The sequence below is a fragment of the Salmo trutta genome, chromosome 30 (genome assembly GCF_901001165.1).
Source record: "Salmo trutta chromosome 30, fSalTru1.1, whole genome shotgun sequence".
In the NCBI taxonomy this organism is placed as follows: Eukaryota; Metazoa; Chordata; class Actinopteri; order Salmoniformes; family Salmonidae; genus Salmo; species Salmo trutta.
In genome coordinates this window covers 22,982,940-23,008,412 of record NC_042986.1, presented here as the reverse complement: position 1 = coordinate 23,008,412, position 25,473 = coordinate 22,982,940, and the positions used below count along the sequence as shown (strand labels likewise).

Below are 25,473 nucleotides of genomic sequence, written 5' to 3'. Positions count from 1 at the left end.
TCTAGAGTGATGGTTCCCTTGGGCTCGGCCTCCACACTCTTGCCCCAGAACTTTAGTTTGGGGTAGATGGAGCCGTGGAAGACGAAGTCCCCGACTAGGCTTTCAGCGTGGAAGGCACTGATGGGGGGGTGGTGGCTGACCTGCTCCGAGATCAGCCTGTAGCCATGGTCCTCTCTGGGTGAGAGAGAGACAGAGAAAAGAGAGAACAAGAGAGAGGGAGAGAGAAGAGGGAACAAGAGAGAGGGAGAAAAGAGAGAACAAGAGAGAGAGGGAGAAAGAGACAGAGAGAGCAAGAGAGAGAGGGAGAAGAGAGAGAACAAGAGAGAGGGAGAAAGAGACAGAGAGCAAGAGAGAGGAGAGAGAGAGAAAAGAGAAGACAAAGGGAGGATGAGAAAGACGGGAAGAAAAAGAGAATATAGGCAGGACAGGAGGAGGAAAAAAGACAAAGATTGTTATCATAGCACATTGAAAATAAGGTCAACAGAGGAACATACACTACCGTTGAAAAGTTTGGGGTCACTTAGAAATGTCCTTGTTTTTGAAAGAAAAGCAATTTTTTTTGTCCATTAAAACAACATCAAATTGATCAGAAATACAGTGTAGACATTGTTAATGTTGTAAATGATTTGTTATGGAATATCTACATAGGCTTACAGAGGCCCATTATCAGCAACCATCACTCCTGTGTTCCAATGGCATGTTGTGTTAGCTAATCCAAGTTGATCATTTTAAAAGGCTAATTGATCATTAGAAAACCCTTTTGCAATTATGTTAGCACAGTTGAAAACTGTTGTTCTGATTAAAGAAGCAATAAAACTGGCCTTCTTTAGACTAGTTGAGTAACTTGGATTAGCTAACACAACGTGCCATTGGAACACAGGAGTGATGGTTGCTGATAAATGTAGATATTCCATTTTTTTTTAAATCAGCCATTTCCAGCTACAATAGTTATTTACAACATTAACAATGTCTACACTATTTCTGATCAATTTGATATTATTTTAATGGACAATAAAAAAAATTGACATTTCTAAGTGAGCCCAAACTTTTGAACGGTAGTGTAAGTATTATTGTTAAATTCATGGGTGGAAGCAGGTAAAGATGTCCTATTAGAAGGCTTGAAGACCAATACAGTGTGCAGTCTAGTCAGAGACAGGGAGGAACAGTCCAGAGCTACACGGCTTTTTACAACACCTCTCTATGCAACTTTGTATGGGAGTGTTGCAGTCCTGTCCCCTCACCGTGTCAGCTCGTAGGTCTCTCCTAGCAGAGGGTTGAAGGGCTTTCCAGTTCTGTCCCACTGTGACGCTACGGCCGACACGGCAAAAGCAGCTACAGCCTGGGGAGACAAGAGGGGAGGATTCACTGGCTCTTACTGTTTAGTCATCCAACTGGGTTATCGGAAGCTTCCTTTGTTGTTACGGTGTGTGTATGTGTGTGTGCTCTCACCTGCATGCGCTCTATGGAGTCGGACAGCGAGCAGGCTTTGTTGATGAGGTCTGTGTGCTCCATGTACTCAGTGATCCGCTGGAGGAAGCTCAGGGGCTCGTTGAACACAATGGGCATGGTGATCTTGGACAGCTCCTACACACGTGCGCGCACACACACACACACACACACACACACACACACAGAGAGAGAAAAGAAGCAAGATTATAATGTCAAATACCTTCACAGAAGTGAGATGAATTCAAACTCTTTAGTGTAGAAACCTAGAGAATGTCATTGTCTATAAATAGATGTGATCATGAAGTGATTCCTAGATATGGTCTGTAGCCCTTACCAGTCCAATGCATTTCTTTAGAATGCCCCACACACTGAAGTTGTTTCTGGAAAACATTGGGGCGGGTAGTGTAGTTCTGAAAGATGTAAGGATAAGAGAGACAACACACAAAAAGACAACATATTAGTGTCTTGTAGAGAACCAGAGAAGGTGAGTTTCACTATGATGACTATCACTACTAAAGTATGTGACTGTAGAGAACCAGAGAAGGTGAGTATCACTATGATGACTATCAATACTAAGGTATGTGACTGTAGAGGCTGACCTGTTGGATGTTATCCTATACTGACTGGGTTAGAGATAAATGGAGCATGTGGACTGGCCAGTCTTCTAGCAGGGTTAAAGCTATTAACAATGTGGGAGAAAGAGAGGGAGGGAGGGGGCAGTAGAGGGGGAGCAACAGAGTCAGAAAGAGACAGATTACGATAGTGTGAGAAAGACCGAAAAGAAAAAGAGATGGATGAAGAGAAAGAAAAGACCCGGAGAGGAGGACACAGCAGGAATCTTAGCGTACCTGTGTTTCCTGATTCCGTTCTCCTGTGGCAAGGAACCATTGTTCCTCTGGGTGCCATCACACACCACGGCATCTTTAAAACTGGCCTCCGACGTGCCTTCATACGACTCATCAGAGTCCAAGCCTAACACACAAACACACACAAATTAGGGAAAGGCTATAGCGACATTTTCTGTTTACCATCAGTCATGTTGAGTGATGCACGTGCATCTGTAGCAGGATAGCTAACGGATGTTCGGGACATTGACAAACTTAACAGTGATTGATTACCGTGAAAACACGCAAGACTGATGGCTATGTCCAACAAGTATTTTATTCTTCTGGCTTTATCTAGCTCTATTTGTGATATTTGACTTTTCCTTGCTAGCCCTTAGGTAATCACCCATTGATGACATAGTGATGTTGTAGACGATAACCATCTGATTACGTGTTTGGTAGCCTTTCCACTCACAGCCCCGGTCATCCCGTATACAGGTTGAAAATGGCAGATATTGTCATTGATAAACGCCTAAATTGGAACGCAGTGGCTATACAGTAACATGCTATACATGATGTTATGCTCCTAAAAACAATAAGGGATGGGAGAGGCGGGACTTGCAGTGCGTCAAGCATCAAAAATAGAACCAAGTTCTACACAGAAGCTGGTTGAGGCGCGCGAGCAGTTTGGATGAAATTATTGAATAACGTGTGTACATTTATTTTGCAATGATCGAGCACACAAGTGTTGTTTATTTGTTTTTTTGAAACCAGGTTTGCTGTTCACTTACGCTATATGAGATGGGAGTTCCATACAATCATGGCTCTGTATAATACTATACGTTTCCTTGAATTTGTTCTGGACCTGGGGACTGTGAAAAGACCCCTGGTGGCATGTCTGGTGGGGTAGGTGTGTGTCAGTGCTGTGTGTAAGTTGATTCTGCAAACAATTAGGATTTTTTTAACACAATGTTTCTTATAAAAACAAGAAGTGATGGATTCAGTCTTTCATCAATGCTTAGCCAAGAGAGACTAGTATTGATATTAGCGCTCACTCTGATGAAAAGCTAAATATTCCGCTCTGTTCTGGGGCCGGTGCAATTTCTTTCAACCAATCATTAATCATTTGTGTCAGTGCAGTACATGTTGAGTGCCTTTCTCTATAAGCATGCTGAAAGTCTGGTTAAATTTGTTTACAGAGAAATAGTATTGTATTTGGTCAACAACAACAAAAATCAACTGTTTTAGGGAAATGGGTCTTTACATTACATAACTCACCTCGCCTGACAAGGTTACCTAATATAGAATTATATAATCAAACTTTTTTTATTATAATATTTTATTTTCTTCACACCAGAAACACACACACACACGAACAACAACAACTAGAGACGCACACAAACCCCAACTACATCTCCTCTGCCCAGACATGCATGGCTCACACCTCAACCATAGTGCCTGCATTATTGTTTGCCACATGGACTTACGTTGTACCAATTGTTTATTATCGGTCGCCCATGCTATTTATAAAAAAATAAAAAATAAACATTGCATTAACGATTAATGGGCTGCAATTTCTGAGACTGGTAACTCTAATGAACTTATCCTCTGCAGCAGAGGTAACTCTGGGTCTTCTTTTCCTGTGGCGGTCCTCATGAGAGCCAGTTTCATCATAGCACTTGATGGTTTTTGCGACTGCACTTGAAGAAACTTTCAAAGTTCTTGAAAATGTTCCGGATTGACTGACCTTTATGTCTTAAAGTAATGATGGACTGTCGTTTCTCTTTGCTTATTTGAGTTGTTATTGCCATAATATGGACTTGGTCTTTTACCAAATAGGGCTATCTTCTGTATACCAACCCTACCTTGTCACAACACAACTGATTGGCTCAAACGCATTAAGAAGGAAAGAAATTCCACAAATTAACTTTTAACAAGGCACACCTGTTAATTGAAATGCATTCCAGGTGACTACCTCATGAAGCTGGTTGAGAGAATGCCATGAGTGTGCAAAGCAGTCATCACTTTATAGCATTCCCGGAAAGCATGGATTATTGAATCATTGATAGTTTTACACTTAAGACACGACTGCCATTGTGTTGTAGAATTTGTGAATTTTATAAATAAATTCTATACATTAGTTATACTGTATTAAGCGTACATTTTCGTTAACTGTAATTTCATTAGTTATGCTCCAACTTTCCCTCCATCTTGAGTCAACAGTTATTTTTAAGTCTTTGTTCCAATAATTTATATGCGTTGTCTTGGCTGTGTGCTTAGGGTCGTTGTCCCGTTGAAAAGTGAACCTTCGCCCCAGTCTGAGGTCCTGAGCGCTTGGAGCAGGTTTGATCAACGATCTCTCTGTACTTTGCTCCGTTCAGCTTTCCTTCGATCCTGACTAGTCTCCCAGTCCCTGAAAAACATCCCCACAGCATGATGCTGCCACCACCATGCTTCACCGTAGAGATGGTGCCAAGTTTCCTCCAGACGTGACGCTTGGCATTCAGGCCAAAGAGTTCAATCTTGGTTTCATAAGACTAGAGAATCCTGTTTATCATGGTCCGAGAGTCCTTTAGATGCCTTTTGGCAAACTCCAAGCGTGCTATCATGTGCCTTTTGCTGAGCATAAAGGCCTGATTGGTGGAGTGCTGCAGAGATGGTTGTCTCATCTCCACAGAAGAGTGGAAGAGTCGGGTTCTTGGTCACCTCCCTGACCAAGGCCCTTCTCCCCAGATGGCTCGGTTTGGCCGGGCGGCCAGCTCTAAGAGGCCACTGTGTTGTTGGGGACCTTCAATGCTGCAGACATGTTTTGGTACCCTTCCCCAGATCTGTGCCTCAACACAATCCTGTCTCAGAGCTCTACGGACAATTCTTTGACCTCAAGGCTTGGTTTTTGCTCTGACGCACTGTCAACTGTGGGACCTTATATGGACAGGTGTGTGCCTTTCCAAATAATGTCCAATCAATAGAATTTACCACATGTGAACTCCAATCAAGTTGTAGAAACATCAAGGATGATCAATGGAAACAGGATGTACCTGAGCTCAATTTCGAGTCTCATAACAAAGGGTCTGAATACTTATGTAAATAAGGTATATGTTTGTTTTTAATAAATTTACAAACGTTTTCGCTTTTTCATTATGGGTTATTGTGTGTAGATTTGATGAAAAAAATGTATTGAATCAATTTTAGAATAAGGCTGTAACGTAATCAAATGTGGAAAAAGTCAAGGGGTGCGAATACTTTACGAATGCACTGAATAATAACAAAGTAAACAGTCTGACATTTGCCAGTCTTATAATTACGCTACAGGTGAAAAAATGACTACATGGGAGGAAGCCACAGAACTAACGAACTATGATGTGATACAAATTGACACATAACATACACCGACTCTGAACTAAGCATTTAAGAGGTGTAAAAGAAAAAGGTGTAGAGCCCTATTAAAATGTGCTATAAATAATGAACTAATAAATAATTAGCTTGGTCAACCCGGAAAACCCAAAGAAATCTGATCTGGGATTCATAAGAATATCTGATAGACATAAATAACAACTTGTTGACACTGTGTGATCTGCAGTTCACCCCACGTTCAGCAGGCGCTCCCTTTGTCCATCCTTTCATCCCCTCGCACGCCTCCGCAAGTTTGTTTCCCCACAGAGCCAAGGAGCCACCAGCGCACACGCGATGTTCCCCAGCCAATCGCGCACGCGATGTTCCCCAGCCAATCGCGCACGCGATGTTCCCCAGCCAATCGCGCACGCGAAGTTCCCCAGCCAATCGCGCACGCGAAGTTCCCCAGCCAATCGCACACGGACAAAAGTAGCCGACAAAGGAGTTTGCTTCTGCTGGAGTCTTGGCTGTAAAATATCATGCGTTGCAGCGGTGCTTCGCTGCATTGTTGAAGCTATCAGTTCCACTGCTAAAGTTACAGTATACTGTGTGGCACTGGGCCACTGTGTGAGCTAAAGTACAAAGACACATCTCTAACTCCTGAGTCCTGTCCATAACAGTGTGTCAAGCGCAACAGTCCAAAAGGGCAAGAGCCATTAAATGTCAAGACCACAACAAGGTCATGTTCAGTAGGTATAAACAGGAGACAACGTATTTGAGAATTTAGCGAAAAAGAAAAATGATCATTTCCTGGTACCCCCTCCTGTTTCAAAACTCCCATTTTGAACCTGCTGAACGTGACCATGACAAGAGTGATGATAAATAACTGAGTCACTGTCAATGTTCTGTCTCTGTGTTTGTATTCTATTCTCCTACAACTATGTTTTAACATTTGAAGTTCTTGTAAGTAATTGTATTATCTACGGCCGACCACCCCCCGTGCAGACAGGGACACCCACCTGTGACTGCATCGTAGAACTCGTCATCGTTGTTCATTGTACAGGGTCAAAGTCAAACCTCCAGGTGCTAGCGGAGGGGGAGGTGAGTCTCTAAAGCATGGTCCCTCTAGTGAACCTCACTGGCACTTCAAATTCCTCCTCCTCCACGTCAGGACAGGCTGCAGCTCACACAGCAAACCTGCTGGACAAAGAAAGTCAGGTCAGGGTTGTATTCATTAATGCACACTGTAGCGAAACGTTTTGCAACGGAAAACAAAAACGAGCTGTTCTTATTAGACAAGTCCAGGTAGGCCCTCCCTGTTTCAGTCCGTTTTCTTCCATTTGGTGTCGAATGAATATGACCCAGACCATGACAGACCACCATTAACGATCACACATCAACAACAGTAATACAACTAGGCAATCTGTCCATGAAACTCCTATTCATTTCACAACACACTCATTCACTCATCTACCAGTAGACTATATGAACTCTTCTCCTTGCTGTCCCTCTAGTCTAGTAGCTGTGGTTTCTGGTTTGGAGTGGACCCAGTGAGTGGTGGCCTGTATGGTCCACTGAGCCCAAACAAACAGTGCTCAAATTACATAACCAAACACAGAAGCAAAATGGCTGCCATTTGCTGTGGCTCTGTGTCAGTCTGTCAGTCTGGTGTTAGCCTGATCCTGAACTTTCTCTCTGTGCGTTAGCCTTACCTGCTGTTCTGCTGTCTGTTCGTCTCTCTATTCAGACCTAGCCTGTGGTCTAGGAGGTTTTTCCGGGTGGAGGAGGACTAGGGAGGGTGACTGACTGACTGTTCTCTATTTGTGTCCTTAGTCTTTACTTACCCAGTACCTGGAACGCCTCAAACAAACTCACTGGTGAACTTTGGACTGTACCACGATCGATAAGCGAGGAGGAGACCGGTTGGTGCATAAGCCCTATTTATTCAGTTCTGCACAGAGGATTGGTCACATCTAAGCTCCATATTAAAGTTAATGAAACACCCCCCCCCCCCTTAGGAATGGGCGTTATAGCCCAAATATATCAATGTATTTCACTGTTGACTGTATAGTGGTATCTGACAGTATTTTAAGTTGTTGAATAATAAAAGTTCTAAATATGTTTCATGAGTAGTGCATGACCCTAGGATGGCAACAAACATTATAAGTGGCTTTAAATGGGCTTTTTCCATTCTGATTTGTTTTATACTAAAGCAAACTAGGACAAAAAACTGACAGTGAATTAGTACAACTTCCTTTATTTAGCACCGTATCGACACAGCTGGTATGTGGATCCCTACCAGTATAGGCTACCTTAATACGAAATATCTATGATAGGGCTTACACCTGTTAAAGAGAAACTAGCTCCTACAGTAGGGGAGTGTTCATTCAAAAATATCCCCTACATTCACGATAAGCAGTATCTACGTGCATTTTCCTGTGCATGAATGATGCAGTACATCAAATCCAATTTTATTTTTCACATGCTTCATAAACAGTTGTAGACTAACAGTGAAATGATTACTTACGGGCCCTTCCCAACAACGCAGAGAGAAAAATAGAGTACAAAAATAAGTACAAAAATAACTAACAGGCTTTTCTTTCCTGGACTAAGAACGGGGGAACTGAAAGAGAGCAAGAGAGACGGGGACAACAGGTTTTTACTCTCAATCCATCCAGGCTTCCTCCCATCCTAGCAGAATCCAGCTGGGTAGGCAACATCAATATACAAGTAAATTGCCCCATTTCATTATTCATTTCCTCTGAAAGTCCCTGTGTGTGTATAAAGTGATGGTTTTCCTTGAGTGTTGTAAAGATCAATAATGTCTCGGCATTGTCCACACCGGATGCTAGGGCTGGGCGATATGGACAAAATATCATATCACAATACCTTTTACAGTATTTGAAGGTTTTTAATAATGAATGTTCTAAATATTCTTTCTGAGCATCTCATGACCCTAGTGTGGCAACACATGCAGCGCATTTGGAAAGTATTCAGACCCCTCGACTTTTTCCACATTTTGTTATTCTAAAATTGATTAAATAGTTTTTTCCCCACTTATCTACTCACAATACTCCATAATAACAAAGCAATTGTTTTATATAAAGATTAGAACCAAAATATAGTCAAATACCACCATGAAGTCAAAAAAGTGAAAAACATTGATATATTTGGGGGGGGGGGGGGGTATTTTTAGTAACTTTCATATGGCGCTTAGATGTGACCAATCCTCTGTGGAACTGAATACATAGGGCTTACTCACCAACAGGCCTCCTCCAATCCTGACTAGTCTCCCAGTGCCTGCCGTTGAAAAACAGCCCCACAGCATGATGCTGCCCCCACCATGCTTCACAATAGGTATGGTTCCTGACCAAGGCCCTTCTCCCCTGATTGCTCAGTTTGACCGGGAGGCCAGCTCTAGCAAGAGCATTGGTGGTTCCAAACGTCTTCCATTTAAGAATGATGGAGGCCACTGTGTTATTGAGGACCTTCAATGCTGCATAAATTTATTGGTATCCCTTCCTCAGATCTGTGCCTCGACACAATCCTGTCTTGGAGCTCCACGGACAATTCTTTCAACCTCAAGGCTTTAAAAAAAATGTATTTCACCTTTATTTAACCAGGTAGGCTAGTAGAGAACAAGTTCTCATTTGCAACCGAGACCTCAATTATCAATTCGACACATACAACAGAGTTACACATGGAATAAACAAAACATAGTCAATAATACAGTAGAACAAAAGAAAACAAAAAGTCTATATACAGTGAGTCCAAATGAGGTAAGTTAAGGCAATAAATAGGCCATGGTGGCGAAGTAATTACAATATAGCAATTAAACACTGGAATGGTAGATGTGCAGAAGATGAATGTGCAAGTAGAGATACTGGGGTGCAAAGGAGCAAGATAAATAAATAAATACAGTATGGGGATGAGGTAGGTAGATAGGCTGTTTACAGATGGGCTATGTACAGGTGCAGTGATCTGTGAGCTGCTCTGACAGCTGGTGCTTAAAGCTAGTGAGGGAGATAGTCTCCAGCTTCAGAGATTTTTGCAGTTCGTTCTAGTCATTGGCAGCAGAGAACTGGAAGGAAAGACGACCAAAGGAGGAATTGGCTTTGGGGGTGACCAGTGAGATATACCTGCTGGAGCGCGTGGGGCTAGCAGTTGGCAGACCGGGGCTAGCAGTTGGCAGACCGGGGCAGGCAAGCTAGCAGTTAACAGACCGGGGCTAGCAAGCTAGCCTTGGGGGATGTCGCGATGGGGGTAAGTCTGTTTTCGCCTCTTCGTGCAGGGACGTCGATAGACCAGTCGTGGAATTAGTAGGGTTCCAAGTAGCTCTAGGTAGCTAGTAGGCCGCGGTTAGCAGAATGGGCCTTCAGCGGACGTCGCGCCTGAGGGGCCTGTTGGAATCCTCGGGCAGATTATGTCAGTATTCCAGTCGTAGAGGATCGGCGGGGTTCCGTGCCCCGTACCGGCAGTCGAAGGGGTCCGGATATTGTAGCCCAGGAGTGGGCTTCGGTGGTAGCACAGGAGCCCTGGCAGGGCTAGCTTCAGGCTAATTGGTGCTTGCTCCGGGATGGAAACGCTAACCAGGAGTAGTCACCCGAGATTGTGGTTAGCTAGTTGCGAAGATCCAGATGAAAATGTTCAGAGTTTGCGGTAGGAATCCGGGGATATGGGGAACAAATGTAAATAATAATAGGTCCGTTATGCTCTGGTTTGAGTCACGTTGTTCGAACTGGCGATAGCTTTCCGAGCTAAAGGTTAGCTGATGACCGCTAGCAATGGTTTGCTGACTGATAGCTGGTAGGTAGTTAGATGGCTAGCTTCAGTTGAGGGATTCCAGATCCGAAGTAAATAGAAATACTTTAGGAAAAAAAACAGATCCACACCACATTGGGTGAGGCGGGTTGCAGGAGAGTATTTAGAAGTTGAGGTTTAGGAAAATATTTTTAAAAGACATGCGAAGAAAAAGATATATACAAGGGACACGACAGGACAAAGACGTCCGACTGCTACGCCATCTTGGATTTTTGCTCTGACATGCACTGTCAACTGTGGGACCTTATATAGACAGGTGTGTGCCTTTCCAAATCATGTCCAATCAATTGAATTTATCACAGGTGGACTCCAATCAAGTTGTAGAAACATCTCATGGATGATCAATGGAAACAAGATGCACCTGAGCTCAATTTCAAGTCCCATAGCAAAGGGTCTGAATACTTATGTAAATAAGGTATGTTTACTTTATTTTTTTGGACATTTGCAAACATTTCTAAAAACCTGTTTTCGCTTTGTCATTATGGGATATTGTGTGTAGATTGATAAGGAAAACATTTTAATTAATCAATTTTCGAATAAGGCTGTAAGGTAACAATGTGGAACAAGTCAAGGGGTCTGAATATTTTCCGAATGCCCTGTATTTTGTTGATGTTACTAACACTATAACAGTTAATGAGAACTCGTGATAGAGTTCAGTCAAGGGTTTCTTTATTTTGAAACCTTAAATGGTGCCTCTCAGATTTGGATAGGATAACCAAATTAACCAAACAAAATCAGATCAATTAAATATTCCAGTAATTAATCAGTAAATTATCTGGAGCATTAATTAGCCAAGTCACAACACTGATCCACAACATTTGCATAGATGAAGCAATCTCTTCTTTTATAAAAGTGTGCGCTGTCTCTTTAAGACCCAATATGTCATTCACACAGAGTCCATTCAAGGTTCGAGCAAAGATGATCTTGACTGGGAGAGACGTGAGGTTGGGGAGATAAGGGGAATGAATAACATTTTTTGGGACAATCAGATTTCAAATGAGCAATATTTTGCGTTATGGTTTGCATATTATGACAAACACGGTACTAGGGTAGTGAATTGATGTTAGCTTCAGCTGTAAGCTAGCACGGAAAGTTAGCCCACAAAGCTGGAAGCTACCGCTATCTTCTTGCAATGTGAAGAGTTGTAGCCTGTAATGGACAGTTATAAAAAATTGTACATGCATTATTCAAGTGTGTTAACTTCTGTGTAGCATAAGTGGTGATACAGCCCAGACTCCCAGTGAGTGCACTGGTTCGTTAGGACAGGCTAGAGCTGGCAATGACTAACGGGAGCAGGCACAGTACGCTCTATCAGTAGACGACGCCAGACACTTGACAGAAGTACCAAAAGTTTTTCATATTCTAGGATCGAAAAAGTAGACGTTTCTTCAACACTAGTCACCTCACACAAGAAAGTGTTTAGGCAACTTTTATGACACTTTATTGCATTCGTCATGTGTCAAATGAATCGATGATTATGGTTTTGCCTATCTATGCTAGAACTAAGGGATGAGGAGAGTTGAAGTAGGCCTATGGCTTAAGAAAGCAGACATTGACCAATATTTAGATAAAATGCTTGAGGAGCAACTATGACCTCCCGCTGCTGACCCCATCCTTGGCCTTTGAAAGTTCCCTAGGCTGTTGGCGTAACTAAGTCCATCAGCAGACAGAGGCATCAGGAACAGACAACAGTAGCGACCTACCCATATGAGACCTTGCTCTCCCCCGTTCCCCGTGTGTGCCATCTGATTGGCTGTTACCATCTCTCAGGTCATGTCACTCCCACTCCATCGACCTCTCATTAAGGATTATGTAAGTGTTAGAGACATTGCACCATATCATGCCATATGCATCATAGATAAACAATACGTTATCTCACACTAACTACTCGCTCACTCATAAGTCTATTTAGTGCGATGAAAAAGAGCGCAGTATGACCCAGAGGATAACGCTACATTCAGTCTGATAGCTAGAGACTGGGTCAACAGGGGAGGAGGGACAAGGGTTTCTTAAGGTAACTTACACACAACTGTTGTTACTCTACATTCCTTTGGCCATCTTACTGATTGAACATTTCATACAGTTGGCAGCCCAAATCTCTTAACAGTCATGAGAACAAATAGGCCTAACCATCATTTACCTAAATGGGACACAAATCTAACGTCCAAACTGTCATTTCATCAATCAACACAGTCTAAGGTCCAACCGATCGCTTTCCTTCGGACACGACAGGTGCAAATACAATACACACATCCGAAGCCTTGACTGTCATGAGCAAAATTGTCACTTAAACCAACAACAGCAACACAACCTAACTGACAGACGTCCCTGACTCCTTAAACGACGTGGGAAGAACACTTGACAGGCTAATGAGAGACTAGCAACCCATCAGATTGTCTGAGGCTACAGCTGCAGACAGTAACAATGGAGACAGAGCCGTTACCAACCCATTATGCCATTCAAATTCTCTATGCTGCTCCTAGTACGGTCCTGTGTGGTTGGTAAACAACATCCAAAACCAGCGGGAGTCAGAGACGAGAGAGAGAAAGGGAAGAGAGCCTCGGCCATGGAGAGCTGTCACCATGCGAGAGGCACAGACACACAGACAAATTTGGCGCACACACACATACCTATGTGTGCCTGTGAGGACATGGACTTTGAGGAATGGTAGCTACAGCAACGACCTGAGTAAATTGAATAGAATCCCGTTTGGCAAGCAGAGTGGCTTCTTAGGGATTAGCTGAGAGCAAAATAACAAATGGGACCAACACACCCAGGAGCCCCATTAACAGATAACACAAAGCCTGGAGAGTCCGTGTGTGTGTGTGTAAAGCTAGCGTGAGCGTTAACAAAATAAATAACAGTGTGTGTGTGCACAGAAACACTATTGTTAGTAAGCACATGGTGGCAACATTCCAGTCCAACATATTTAAACATTTTAACACTTCTACAACTAATGAAAACAATATTATGCGTAATGTATGTAATACAACCATTCAAAATGTTTCTATTTTATGCAATGGTGAATCACAAAATGGGATTAGGGATCCATGTAATGACAATGAACAGACCTATTGATGTAGCCTAACCTGCATACCGAGTACAATCTATGGTCAGATCAGTACAGTACAAGGACAGAAGAACCCCAAGACATCACTAATTTCATAGATCCAGTCATATGATTGGCCAAGATCACCAGTGGCAGTGCTAAGTAGGGATGGGTGATATGGCCAAATTATCATATCACCATATTTGTTCAATTTTTGGACGGTATGACAGTATTTGTTTTTGAATAATAAAAGTTTGAAATATTTTTATGATACTTTATGACCCTAGGGTGGCAACACATACATAAGCTATTTAAAAATGGGTCTCTCTCTATTCTGATGTTTTTTTTACTGTTCAATCCAACTGCAAACAAAAATAATTTTCAGCATATTCATTAATTTCTGCATTTCCTGCACTTTTGTTATTTCCACACTGTGCCATGCATGGCTGCATGATACGGGCAAAAACATCTAGGCCTAGTTAAAGTGGGGAAACCGTTGGAATCAAAATATACAACGTAACATGTAATGTGTTGGTCCCATGTTTCATGAGCTGAAATAAAAAGATCACAGAAATGTTCCATACCCACAAAAATGTTGTGCACAAATGAGTTTATATTCCTGTTAGTGAGCATTTCTCCATTGATAATCCATCCACCTGACAGGAGTGCATATCAAGAAGCCGATTAAACAGCATGATCATTACACAGGTGCACCTTGTGTTGGGGACAATAAAAGGCCACTCAAAAATGTGCAGTGTCACAACACAATGCCACATATCTCAAGTTGAGAGACTGTACAATTGGCATGCTGACTGCAGGAATGCCCACCAGAATTGTTGCCAGCGAATTCAATCATAATTTCTCTAGCATAAGCCACTTCCAACGTCATTTTAGAGAATTTGGCAGTACTTCCAACCGGCCTCACAAGCGCAGACCACGTGTAACCATGTGAGAATTTCTACACAAACTGTCAGAAACCGTCTCAGGAAAGCTCATCTGAGTGTTCGTCGTCCTCACCAGGGTCTTGACCTGACTGGAGTTCGGGGTCGTAACCGACTTGAGTGGGCAAATGCTTACCTTCGATGGCCACTGGCACGCTGGAGAAGTGTGCTCTTCACGGATTAATCCCAGTTTAACTGTACCGGGCAGATGCCAGACAGAGTGTATAGCGTTGTGTGGGCGAGCGGTTTGCTGATGTAAATGCTGTGAACAGAGTGCTCCATTTTTGCCGGTGGTTTATGGTATTGGCAGGCATAAGCTACGGACAATGAACACAATTGCATTTTACAGATGGCAGTTTGAATGCAGAGATACCATGACGAGATCTTAAGGCTAGAGGTCGACCGATTATGATTTTTTAACACCGATACCGATTATTGGAGGACCAAAAAAAGTCGATAGCGTTTAAAAATCAGCCGATGTAAAAATAAAAGTATTTGTAATAATGACAATTACAACAACTGAATGAACACTTATTTTAACTTAATATAATACATCAATAAAATCAATTTATCTTCAAATAAATAATGAAACATGTTCAATTTGGTTTAAATAATGCAAAAACAGTGTTGGAGAAGAAAGTAAAAGTGCAATATGTGCCATGTAAAAAAGCTAACGTTTAAGTTCCTTGCTCAGAACATGAGAAGATATGAAAGCTGGTGGTTCCTTTTAACATGAGTCTTCAATATTCCCAGGTAAGAAGTTTTAGGTTGTAGTTATTATAGGACTATTTCTCTCTATAAACATTTGTATTTCATATACCTTTGACTATTGGATTTTCTTACAGGCACTTTAGTATTGCCAGTATAACAGTATAGCTTTCCGTCCCTCTCCTCGCCCCTACCTGGGCTCGAACCAGGAACACATCGACAACAGCCACCCTCGAAGCATCGTTACCCATCGCTCCACAAAAGCCGCGGCCCTTGCAGAGCAAGGGGAACAACTACTTCAAGGTCTCAGAGCGAGTGACGTCACCGATTGAAACGCTATTAGCGCGCACCCCGCTAACTAGCTAGCCATGTCACATCGGTTACACCAGCCTAATCTCGAGAGTTGATAGGCTTCAAGTCATAAATAGCACAATGCTTGAAGCACAGCGAAGAGCTGCTGGCAAACGCACGAAAGTGCTGTTTGAATGAATGCTTACGAGCCTGCTGCTGCCTACTATTGCTCAGTCAGACTGCTCTATCAAATCATAGACTGAATTATAACATAATAACACACAAATTACGAGCGTTAGGTCATTAATATGGTAAAATCCGGAAACTATAATTTCAAAAACAAAACGTTTATTTTTTCAGTGAAATACGGAACCGTTTCGTATTTTATCTAACAGGTGGCATCCCTAAGTCTAAATATTCCTGTTACATTGCACAACCTTCAATGTTATGTCATGATTACGTAAAATTCTGGCAAATTAGTTCGCAACGAGCCAGGCGGCCCAAACTGTTGCATATACCTTGACTCTGCGTGCAATGAACGCAAGAGAAGTGACAATTTCCCTAGTTTAATATTGCCTGCTAACCTGGATTTCTTTTAACTAAATATGCAGGTTTAAGAAAATATACTTCTGTGTATTGATTTTAAGAAAGGCATTGATGTTTATGGTTAGGTACATTCGTGCAACGATTGTGCTTTTTTCACTTCATGTTTCAGCATGATAATGCACTGCCCCATGGAAGCAAAGGATCTGTACACAATTGCAGGAAGACGAAAATGTCCCAGTTCTTCCATGGCCTGCATACTCACCAGACATGTCACCCATTGAGCATGTTTGGGATGCTCTGGATCGATGTGTATGACAACATGTTCAAGTTCCAACAATTTTGCACAGCCATTGAAGAGGTGTTGACAACATTCCACAGGACAACATTCCACAGGCCACAATCAACAGCCTGATCAACTCGATGCGAAGGAGATGTGTCACGCTGCAGGAGGAAAATGGTGGTCACACCAGATACTGACTAGTTTTCTGATCCAAGCCCCTGATCCAAGGTATCTGTGAGTAACCAACATATGTACAGTGCATTTGAAAAGTATTCAGACCCCTTCGCTTTTTCTACAGTTACATTACAGCTTTATTCTAAAATTGATTCAATTTTTTATTTTTCCTCATCTACACACAATACCCCATAATGACAAAGCATAAACAGGTTGACACTTTTTCACATTAAAATAAAAAACCTGAAAAACATTATATACATAAGTATTCAGACCCTTTGCTATGAGACTAGAAATTGAGCTCAGGTGAATCATGTTGCCATTGATCATCCTTGAGATGTTTCTACAACTTCATTGGAGTCCACCTGTGGCAAGTTCAATTGATTGGACAAGATTTGGAAAGGCACACATCAAATCAAATCACACGTCTATTTAAAAAGGTCCAACATTTGACATTGCATGTGAGAGCAAAAACCAAACTGAGCAATCGGGGGAGAAGGGCCTTGGTCAGAGAGGTGACCAAGAACCCGATGGCCACTCTGACAGAGCTAGGACAACCATCGCTGCAGCACTCCACCAATCAGGCCTTGATGGCAGAGTGGCCGGCGGAAGCCACTCCTCAGTAAAGAGTACATAACAGCACGCTTGGAGTTTGACAAAAGGCACCTTAAAAGACTCTCAGACCATGAGAAACAAGATTCTCTGGTCTGATGAAACCAAGATTGAACTCCTTGGCCTGAATGCCAAGCGTCACATCTGGAGGAAACCTGGCACCATCCCTACTGGGAAGCATGGTGGTGGCAGCATCATGCTGTGGGGATGTTAATCAGTGGCAGGGACTGGGAGACTTGTCAGGATCAAGGGAAAGATGAACGGAGCAAAGTACAGAGATATACTTGATGAAAATCTGTTCCGGAGCACTCAGGTGAACTTTCACCCCAGTCTGAGGTCCTAACAGGACAACAACCCTAAGCACACAGCCAAGACAACGCAAGCGTGGCTTCAGGATAAATCTCAAATGATATTTGGGCTTGAAGTGCCAAATCCTAATGTGTGACTTCGGATGTTTCGTGAGTCTTCAGTATCTTTTCTTATCAGATGACATAAAAAAATATTTTCAGCCTACGTTTAGTTTCAGGGCTCTTTTAATTTATTAGTTCTTCATGAGTCAGTCATTTGAGAGCCAACCCACTTTTCTATGTAGCCTACACTTGGGTTTCCTGTTTCCACTAGATAAAACAGTCAAAGTCAAAAAGTTTTATATCGTACAAATGAATGAAAACAAAAATGTGCTTTTTGGTCTTAATTTAAGTTCAGGATAATACAAGTACATTAGTTAGGTTGGGCACTGATGATGGGCAATTAGGCCTGGCTCGCAGAATCGTTCCAATTCATCCAAAAGATGTTCGATGGGGTTGAGGTCTGGGCTCTGTGCAGGCCAATCAAGTTCTTCCACACCTATCTCACAAACCATTTCTGGTTGGACCTCGCTTTGTGCACGGGGGCATTGTCATGCTGAAACAGGAAAAGGCCTTGCCCAAACTGTTGCCACAAAGTTGGAAGCACAGAATCATCTGAAATGTCATTGTATGCTGTAGCGTTAATATTTCCCTTCACTGGAACTAAGGGGCCTAGCCCGAACCATGAAACACAGCCCCAGACCATTATTCCTCCTCCACCAGACTTTACAGTTGGCACTATGCATTGAGGCAGTTAGCGTTCTCCTGATAGTCACCAAAACCAGATTTGTCCATCGGACTACCAGATGGGGAAGCGTGTTTCATCACTCCAGAGAAAGCGTTTCCACTGCTCTAGAGTCCAATTGTGGCGAGCTTTACACCACTCCAGCCGACACTTGGCATTGCGCATGGTGATCTAAGGCTTGTGTATGGCTGCTTGGCCATGGATACCGAAACTATACCACGGCAAAGTTTTTTCAGGTTGTGTGACTCTTTTGGTAGCAGTATCGAACCCTTCCATTACTTCAACACACACTCCAAACCGTTCAATAGTTAGGCTATCCATATTACCGGAGCTTATATTCGACCTATTTCTACGGCAGATTCTTGACCGCAATTTAGATAATGCATTGATATACACTGAGTATACTAAACATTAGCAGCCTCAAGCTAGCTTGCTGAAATAACAGAGAGAACTATGAATATAGGTGTTTGATCATGTCTGTGTGCATATCCAAATATTAATGACTTCTGAAATCCCACACGGTTTCACTGGAATTATCAACCCTCAACAGCTCATATAGGCATGGTTAAGCTGACATTCATCTCAACAGGTAGGCTAGTACAGTATGCCTGTCTTACAGTATGCCTGTCTTAACTGAAATGGTGCTCACATAACTTTCATTAGCTGGCTTTGGTTAGCATCCTAGCTAGTTACACAGGCATCTGTCAGTGAATGCACTATTTGTTGTTATTTCTCTGCTACACGTGGAAATCACCACAACGTTTCCACCCTGAATTCCTGAATATGTATGTATTAGCAGCCTGTGTCAGTTTTCGAGGTGGAATCTAAATGAGAATTTCCGGTCTACGACAGGAATTACTCGAAATCGGTGCGACAACTTCCTCTGAGGTGGGCCTTTAATATCAATAACTCAAAACGACCATTTTTTATTTAGCTTATTTTAAGACACATTGAATTTCCAGAGTGAACTCTGGTACTTTTGATATGACCCATTTTATACATAGAAATTGAAGTTGTAGCTCAATAACCAATCACAGCCCTCCTTTAGGATTGCACATTCAGGAAATCACCAGCAGAGGGAGTTTCCTTGGAACCCATTTACCATTACACTGTGTTGGTGATGTTATAACGTTTATCAGAACTTCAAAATTAGCAGAGCCCACTCTGGAAATTGTATGCACTTGTAGAGTATTTAGTTCCAAACAATGTCTTAAAATTAACTAAATCTTAAAGAGTAGTTGAGATAATCCTATTTTTAATTTACGTCAAAATGTGTATTTCAGGATCTAGACATACTCCATATTTTGGAGTATAATGACACTAAGATGTCTGTATCATGTATGGCTCACGGATCATAAGGTCTTACAGGAGGTGTGTCTAGGGCTAAAAAGGGCCTAAAATGGCCACTTTCTCCATAATTTTCTAAAAACATTTTGTAAAAAGCATGTCAAACATCCTTCCTCCCAATGAAGTTTCTATGTGAGAATTGCCAGAACAATCAGATACCAAAAATACTTTCCGCAACCGCTGGCATGGAATCGCCCATTACATACCCTAAACCTGTCCCCAACATGTTAGTAACAATGCCTTTGAAACATACTCAAAATGCAGAAAGTGGTCTACTCTCTTTAGAATGATGGTTGATTTCTACTATCACAGCCTCAAATTGAAATTGAAACAGCCATCACAAGGCCCATAGTAGAAAGCAGTCAATCAATAGGCTAGACTAGGCATAATGACTGTATGAAATCAAGAGAAAGGGTTGAAAGCCAGGCCTTCACCGCTAATCTCTGAATAAATGCCATTGACAGCTGTAGTGGTGGAAAGGTAAGCGTGAGTGTCTACAAAAATGAATCTACATGGTGATTATTGAGAATGGGAGTGACTTATAGCGTAAGCGATGAGTCAAACTTGGAAAAGGACAACTGGTAGAAAAGTAAATCATATTGAGACAGGATAGAGAAAACACACTGAGTTAATAAAGCTGATCGTGGACTTCAGGAAACAGCAGAGGGAACACCCACCTATCCACAGACGGGGCCGCAGCGGAGAAGGTGGAAAGCTTCAAGTTCCTCGGCGTACACATCACTGACAAACTGAAGTGGTCCACCCACACAGACAGTGTGGTGAAGAAGGCACAACAGTGTCTCTTCAACCTCAGGAGGCTGAAGAAATTTGGCTTGGCACCGAAAACCTTCACAGACTTTTACAGATGCACAATTGAGAGCATCCTGTCGGGCTGTATCACCGCCTGGTACAGCAGCTGCACCCCCCGAACCACAGGGCTCTTCAGAGGGTGGTGCGGTCTGTCCAATGCATCACCGGGAGCAAACTACCTGCCCTCCAGGACACCTACAGCACCCGATGTCACAGGAAGGCCAAAAAGATCATCAAGGACAACAACCACCCGAGCCACTGCCTGTTCACCCCACTATCAACCAGAAGGCGAGGCCAGTACTGAGAGACTGAAAAACAGCTTCTATCGCAAGGTCATCAGACTGTTAAACAGCCATCACTAGCACCTTAGAGGCTGCTGCCTACATACAGACTTGTAATCACTGGCCACTAATAATTGGCACACTAGTCACCTCAATAATGTTTACATATTTTGCACTACTCATCTCATATGTATTTACTGTATTCCATTCTACTGTATTTGTCTATGTATTGTTGTGAAATTGTTAGATATTACTTGTTAGATATTACTGCACTGTTGGAGCTAGAAACACAAGCATTTCACTACACCCACAATAACATATGCTAAACATGTGTATGTGACCAATAAAATGTGATTTGATTAAAAGGTAGGTACTAATAGTTGGGCACAGGGCCATGGGTTTATATTGCTCCGGGTGTAGAAAATTCTAGGAAATGTGGGGCTTTATCTGGTACTCTGTGAATCAAACTGTAACTGACAAAAGAAAACCACCAACACACGTCACGCCTGTGACAACATTGACAATGTATAAAAGACAAACATTGAGGAGTTTCCACGTTCCGGCCTGGTGTCCCTCAGGGAAGCCTTGAGGAATGTAACCTTAAAACCTTTGACACTGATAATGAGGCAACCAATGGCAGGGCAAGACACTGCTGCAGGTGTCTGCAGATACACACCCACTTAGCGCTAGCTAGAGAGTGAGTCAGCAAAATGCAGCGTCACCTGAAACCTGGGAGAACAGTCACACACACACTACTACCTAGGAGGATCCTGCCCCAAAACTTCTCCTGCATCCTCCCTGGAACTCAAAAACATCAAGAGGAGAGATGTGCTTTAAACTGTATACCTGAAGCACCAACCATGTCAGAGGCTTTTCCATACTCCTCAATGGTAATTACTAATTTACAGGCATAATCCTAATTTGTCATGAGTGCTGACACACCTAGGGCCCCCAGGATTGTGTAAGTATGAGAGATGATTGGGTTGAAATGGATGCTGCTAATTGATTGGTGCGGGCAATTACAGTCCTGACTGGGTCGTCGGGAGAAAGTCACCTTACAGGCTATTCCCATGGGGATTTATCTGTCAACAAAGTTGAATCTTTACACTAATTGTGCATCATGTAAATGGGAAGGGGATTCACACTACATCTCTAGGACTCACAATTTCTTGATTTCTGTCAAGATGCTGGTACTTGAAATAACATGAAGCTGCCTAGTGTCACAGTGACCCATTTCCAGCATCAAAGACGCAGACAGAGGTCAACAGCGGTCAGAATAACATTCCCATACTGTGTTATATTCTAACATTAGCTGATGGAGCAGATGGCTCTCCGCATCTTGACAGATGTAGCATTGACACAGACAGGCATACCATTTATCTCGGTACCTAATGTATATTGGCTCGTTATTTAATTTTTTACTTCAGTTTATTTGGTAAATATTTTCTTGACCTGAATTGTTGGTTAAGGGTTTGTAAGTATTTCACGGTAAGGTCTACACCTGTTGTATTCGGTGCATGTGACAAATCAAATTTGATCTCACCCGGAGGTAGCAGCTAGTCTGTCATACTCCACACCTTTAGGGCGACAGGTAGCCTAGCGGTTAACAACGTTCGGCCAGTAACAAAAACGTTGCTGTTTCAAATCAACGATTTTGTCTATGTACCCTTGAGCAAGGCCCTAATTTCTCCTGTAATGTAAGTCGCTCTGGATAATAGTGTCTGTTAAATTATACCCATGTACTGCATTCACTGAACAAGTCTCCGATGTCGGTAATAGACAGGGATGGCAGTGAAAGTAAATGCATCTTATAGCTCAAAGCTAGATTAGCTTGCTAGCTAACTAGGCATGGGACTAGATATAGGAAATTAATAGGAGGGAGACATTAGCTAAGTTAGCTATGTTACAGTAACTAGCTAGTAAGTGGTAACGTTATAAAATCGATTGGGCTGGCTAGGGAGCTAACATTACATCAGTGCGACACCAACCTTCATAACACTGAATTTACTTGCTACATAAAATATATCAAACAAACTATGGAAGTGGTGTCTTGCTTTAGCTAGAAAGTTAGCTAGCTGGTCCCGAGAGCTCGTCGAGAAAAGCTTGTTAGCTAGCATCAAAACAAAGATTAAGCACAAGTTTGCGCTTCTTCACATTACATGACATTACATTACATTCCATGCACAAAACTCAGAGAACTGTCACATATAGTGTTAAATAATTACTGTACCTGAAGATGTGGGACACCTGGTGACGCTTGACTTAATTTGACAGAGTGACCAAACGCTCCGTGTGAATTGACACAGAAGCGGAAATGCTTGACCACAGGGGCGGTCTCATGACAAGCCAATCGGGCATCCGTGAATGGGACCGCCTGATCCACACAAAGCTGGAAGAAGAACAGAGTGTACTACTACTGTAAATAACATTACACACTGTACTCAGTATTAGGATACAAAAACATGTTTTATCCACATTAGGGATAAGGTGTATGGCAAAATATCGAATTATTATCAAAGTGAAATGTGACCCAACAATCAATTTCCAGAGGACAGATGAAATCATTAATGATTATGGAAAATACTTGGTCGATTTTCTTACCACGCCACCGTGTTGTTTTTCATTTTGATCATTTATATCTGAAATATCGTAATCGCATGACATTACTACACAACATCAACAGCCAACACATTCTGTCTGCTCTCATGGACACTGCCAAAGCCAGGTGCACAAGCATGTCTGCATGAAGGCTCAGTGAATGGTGAATGGTAATTGTTGGTTGTATTGAAGTTGATAATGCTTTACTGATGATGCTGGTGAAGATGAGAGAAAACCATGGGACTGTAGTAGAGACACCTCCTCTACAAATATGTCAAACTGTGTTCTAAAGTGAATGATATCACATTGACAGACAATTGTAGACACATTAGGCAATCAAATACAGCAACTGACAGGGAGAGTATTTTTCATTCCCAGTCTACCTACTTCCAGCATGTCCTGCACCAAAGATAAAGCTGGGAGGGATGGGAGTAGATCTATAGCAGTAATCAGGAGGCAGTGCATTATTAATGAGGAATAAGTTTGGTTGCCATGTATTATTCTGCGCATCGATAATGGTGGCAGCAGTGACTGATACACCCACCTGTCCTTAGATCATCATAAAGCAATGACTACTGGCTGCTGCCATGACCTGCAGTGACCCTGTCACAAATATGCACTCACTGCAGATGATTGTGTGTGTGTGTGTGTGTGTGTGTGTGTGTGTGTGTGCGTGCGTGCGTGCGTGTGTGTGTGCGTGTGTGCGTGTGTGTGTGTGTGTGCGTGCGTGTGTTTCAGATAACAGAGACACGGAGACAGAGACACGGAAGAGGAGGGAGAGAGAGCATAACAATCAACTTCGATCATTCGCTGAGAGCAGATGAGATGTTGGGTGGATCAGACAGGATCTTTGCCAACTTGTGTTGCATAAGTCTGATGATTTGATGAGTGAGGGAGTTGTTTTCTCCATTCAAGCACTGCCCAGTTCTGGGCTCTTCAATAAAACACGGACCTGTTTGTCTACTCACACCCCCCTGAAAACCAGGGAGAATGTACAGAGAGAGTGGATAATTATGGCCATTGTTGAAGCGGCATCGCTCTGATGGTTCACGGCAACCCAAGAGAAGTTGTTGAGCCAGCTTCAGAGAGAGAGTCATTCATTCAGCATTATGTACGGTAATTACACAGATAACCAGGGCTGGAGAATGCCACAGACTAATTTTGTTCAAGTAATTCAGAGAAAAAAAAAAAATCTTTCTCTTTTGGCATATCACAATTATGGGTCCAAAACGATTTTATTCTTATGGAATTTGGATTGAACGAAGTCTTTGAGCGTAGGAAACATTGAAAATGATGTGCCAAATATTTTATAATCAAATAGGCTTTTCACAAATTACTTATCACAGACTTATTTTTTTGTGAGGATATGTTGTTTACTTCAAGGAGTAGTCATATTCATTGTTTCGGGGGTAATCATATGTATTGTTACTTCTTGCTGACGCCCTGATTTCCCTTGCAATGTCCTTACTGGCTGTTCCTCATATCCCCACTAGATGGAGGTAGAGAACTGTGATACATTTTATTGATCTTCCACAATCAGTTCGGTCAGAAATCTATTCAGTTTTCATGATATGCTGTCTCCCTAGATTAAATATGTTAATGAGTGAAATCTGTAACTATTTTGAGAGTTCAGTTGAAGGCAATCCAGATGTTGTGAGAACATTATTATTTGCCCATTTGACCAAAAGACAGCTCAAATTGAATGATGATTTCCCGTGCATACAAAGGTCACATACTGTATCAATGTAAATATAATTTGCTGTGATTTGTATCACATCTTTTTACTATTTATATTCCTTTGTGTCACTCACAATGTCAACACACAACAAGCAGAGGAAAAAAATAACAAGGCCAGATGAAAGATGAGCATACAATTATCATCATTGTTGGCATCCCAACCATCACTCTGGAGACTTGGTGGCAGTGCACCGCCAGAGGGCCCCAGAAACAGTGTTCATCTAGGCCTCTGGAGGGACAACAGAGCAGTAGAGGGTCCTAATATTGATATCATTATTAGTTATTCTGGGATGAAAGCAGAGGAAATGCTTGTTATTCATACTATAAAATAATGTTACTTTATATCCCACCAGCAGTTAAATTATGGTTTAAATCTGTTTCTGCTATTTAATAGCACTGCTAATAGTTAATAGCCATTACAAGTTCTCAAAACTTATGTTGAGGATGACTGGATTCCAATTATTGTATGGTAAAGACTTGCTTGGACAGCAGTTTTTCTATATGGGTAATAGTCTATGATCCTGTATATCCAGAGCGGGTGGACTTCAAATATCTAAACTGGAAGGGGAAGAAAAAGGTG

General features: G+C 42.2%; 1 protein-coding gene across 3 annotated transcripts in view; it reads right to left on the bottom strand.

Moving 5' to 3' along the window:
- Positions 1-22,872, bottom strand: part of LOC115168291 (oxysterol-binding protein-related protein 2) — a 34,391-nt gene extending 11,519 nt beyond the window's left edge. Inside the window, exons 1-7 of one of the 3 annotated variants that reach the window (XM_029723435.1) lie at positions 22,789-22,872; positions 6,626-6,803; positions 2,298-2,421; positions 1,784-1,859; positions 1,450-1,584; positions 1,242-1,339; positions 1-174 (exon numbers count right to left, since the gene is read on the bottom strand). The exon at positions 1-174 is cut by the window's left edge and continues 9 nt beyond it. In XM_029723435.1, coding sequence (XP_029579295.1) covers positions 1-174; positions 1,242-1,339; positions 1,450-1,584; positions 1,784-1,859; positions 2,298-2,421; positions 6,626-6,662 — 644 coding nt within the window. In that variant the 5' untranslated portion in view covers positions 6,663-6,803; positions 22,789-22,872. Of the gene's footprint in view, positions 175-1,241; positions 1,340-1,449; positions 1,585-1,783; positions 1,860-2,297; positions 2,422-6,625; positions 6,807-7,318; positions 7,452-22,788 lie in introns of those variants that run through there. The other 2 variants (XM_029723434.1, XM_029723436.1) reach the window with 2 other exon arrangements.
- Between the last annotated feature and the right edge of the window lie 2,601 nt (positions 22,873-25,473).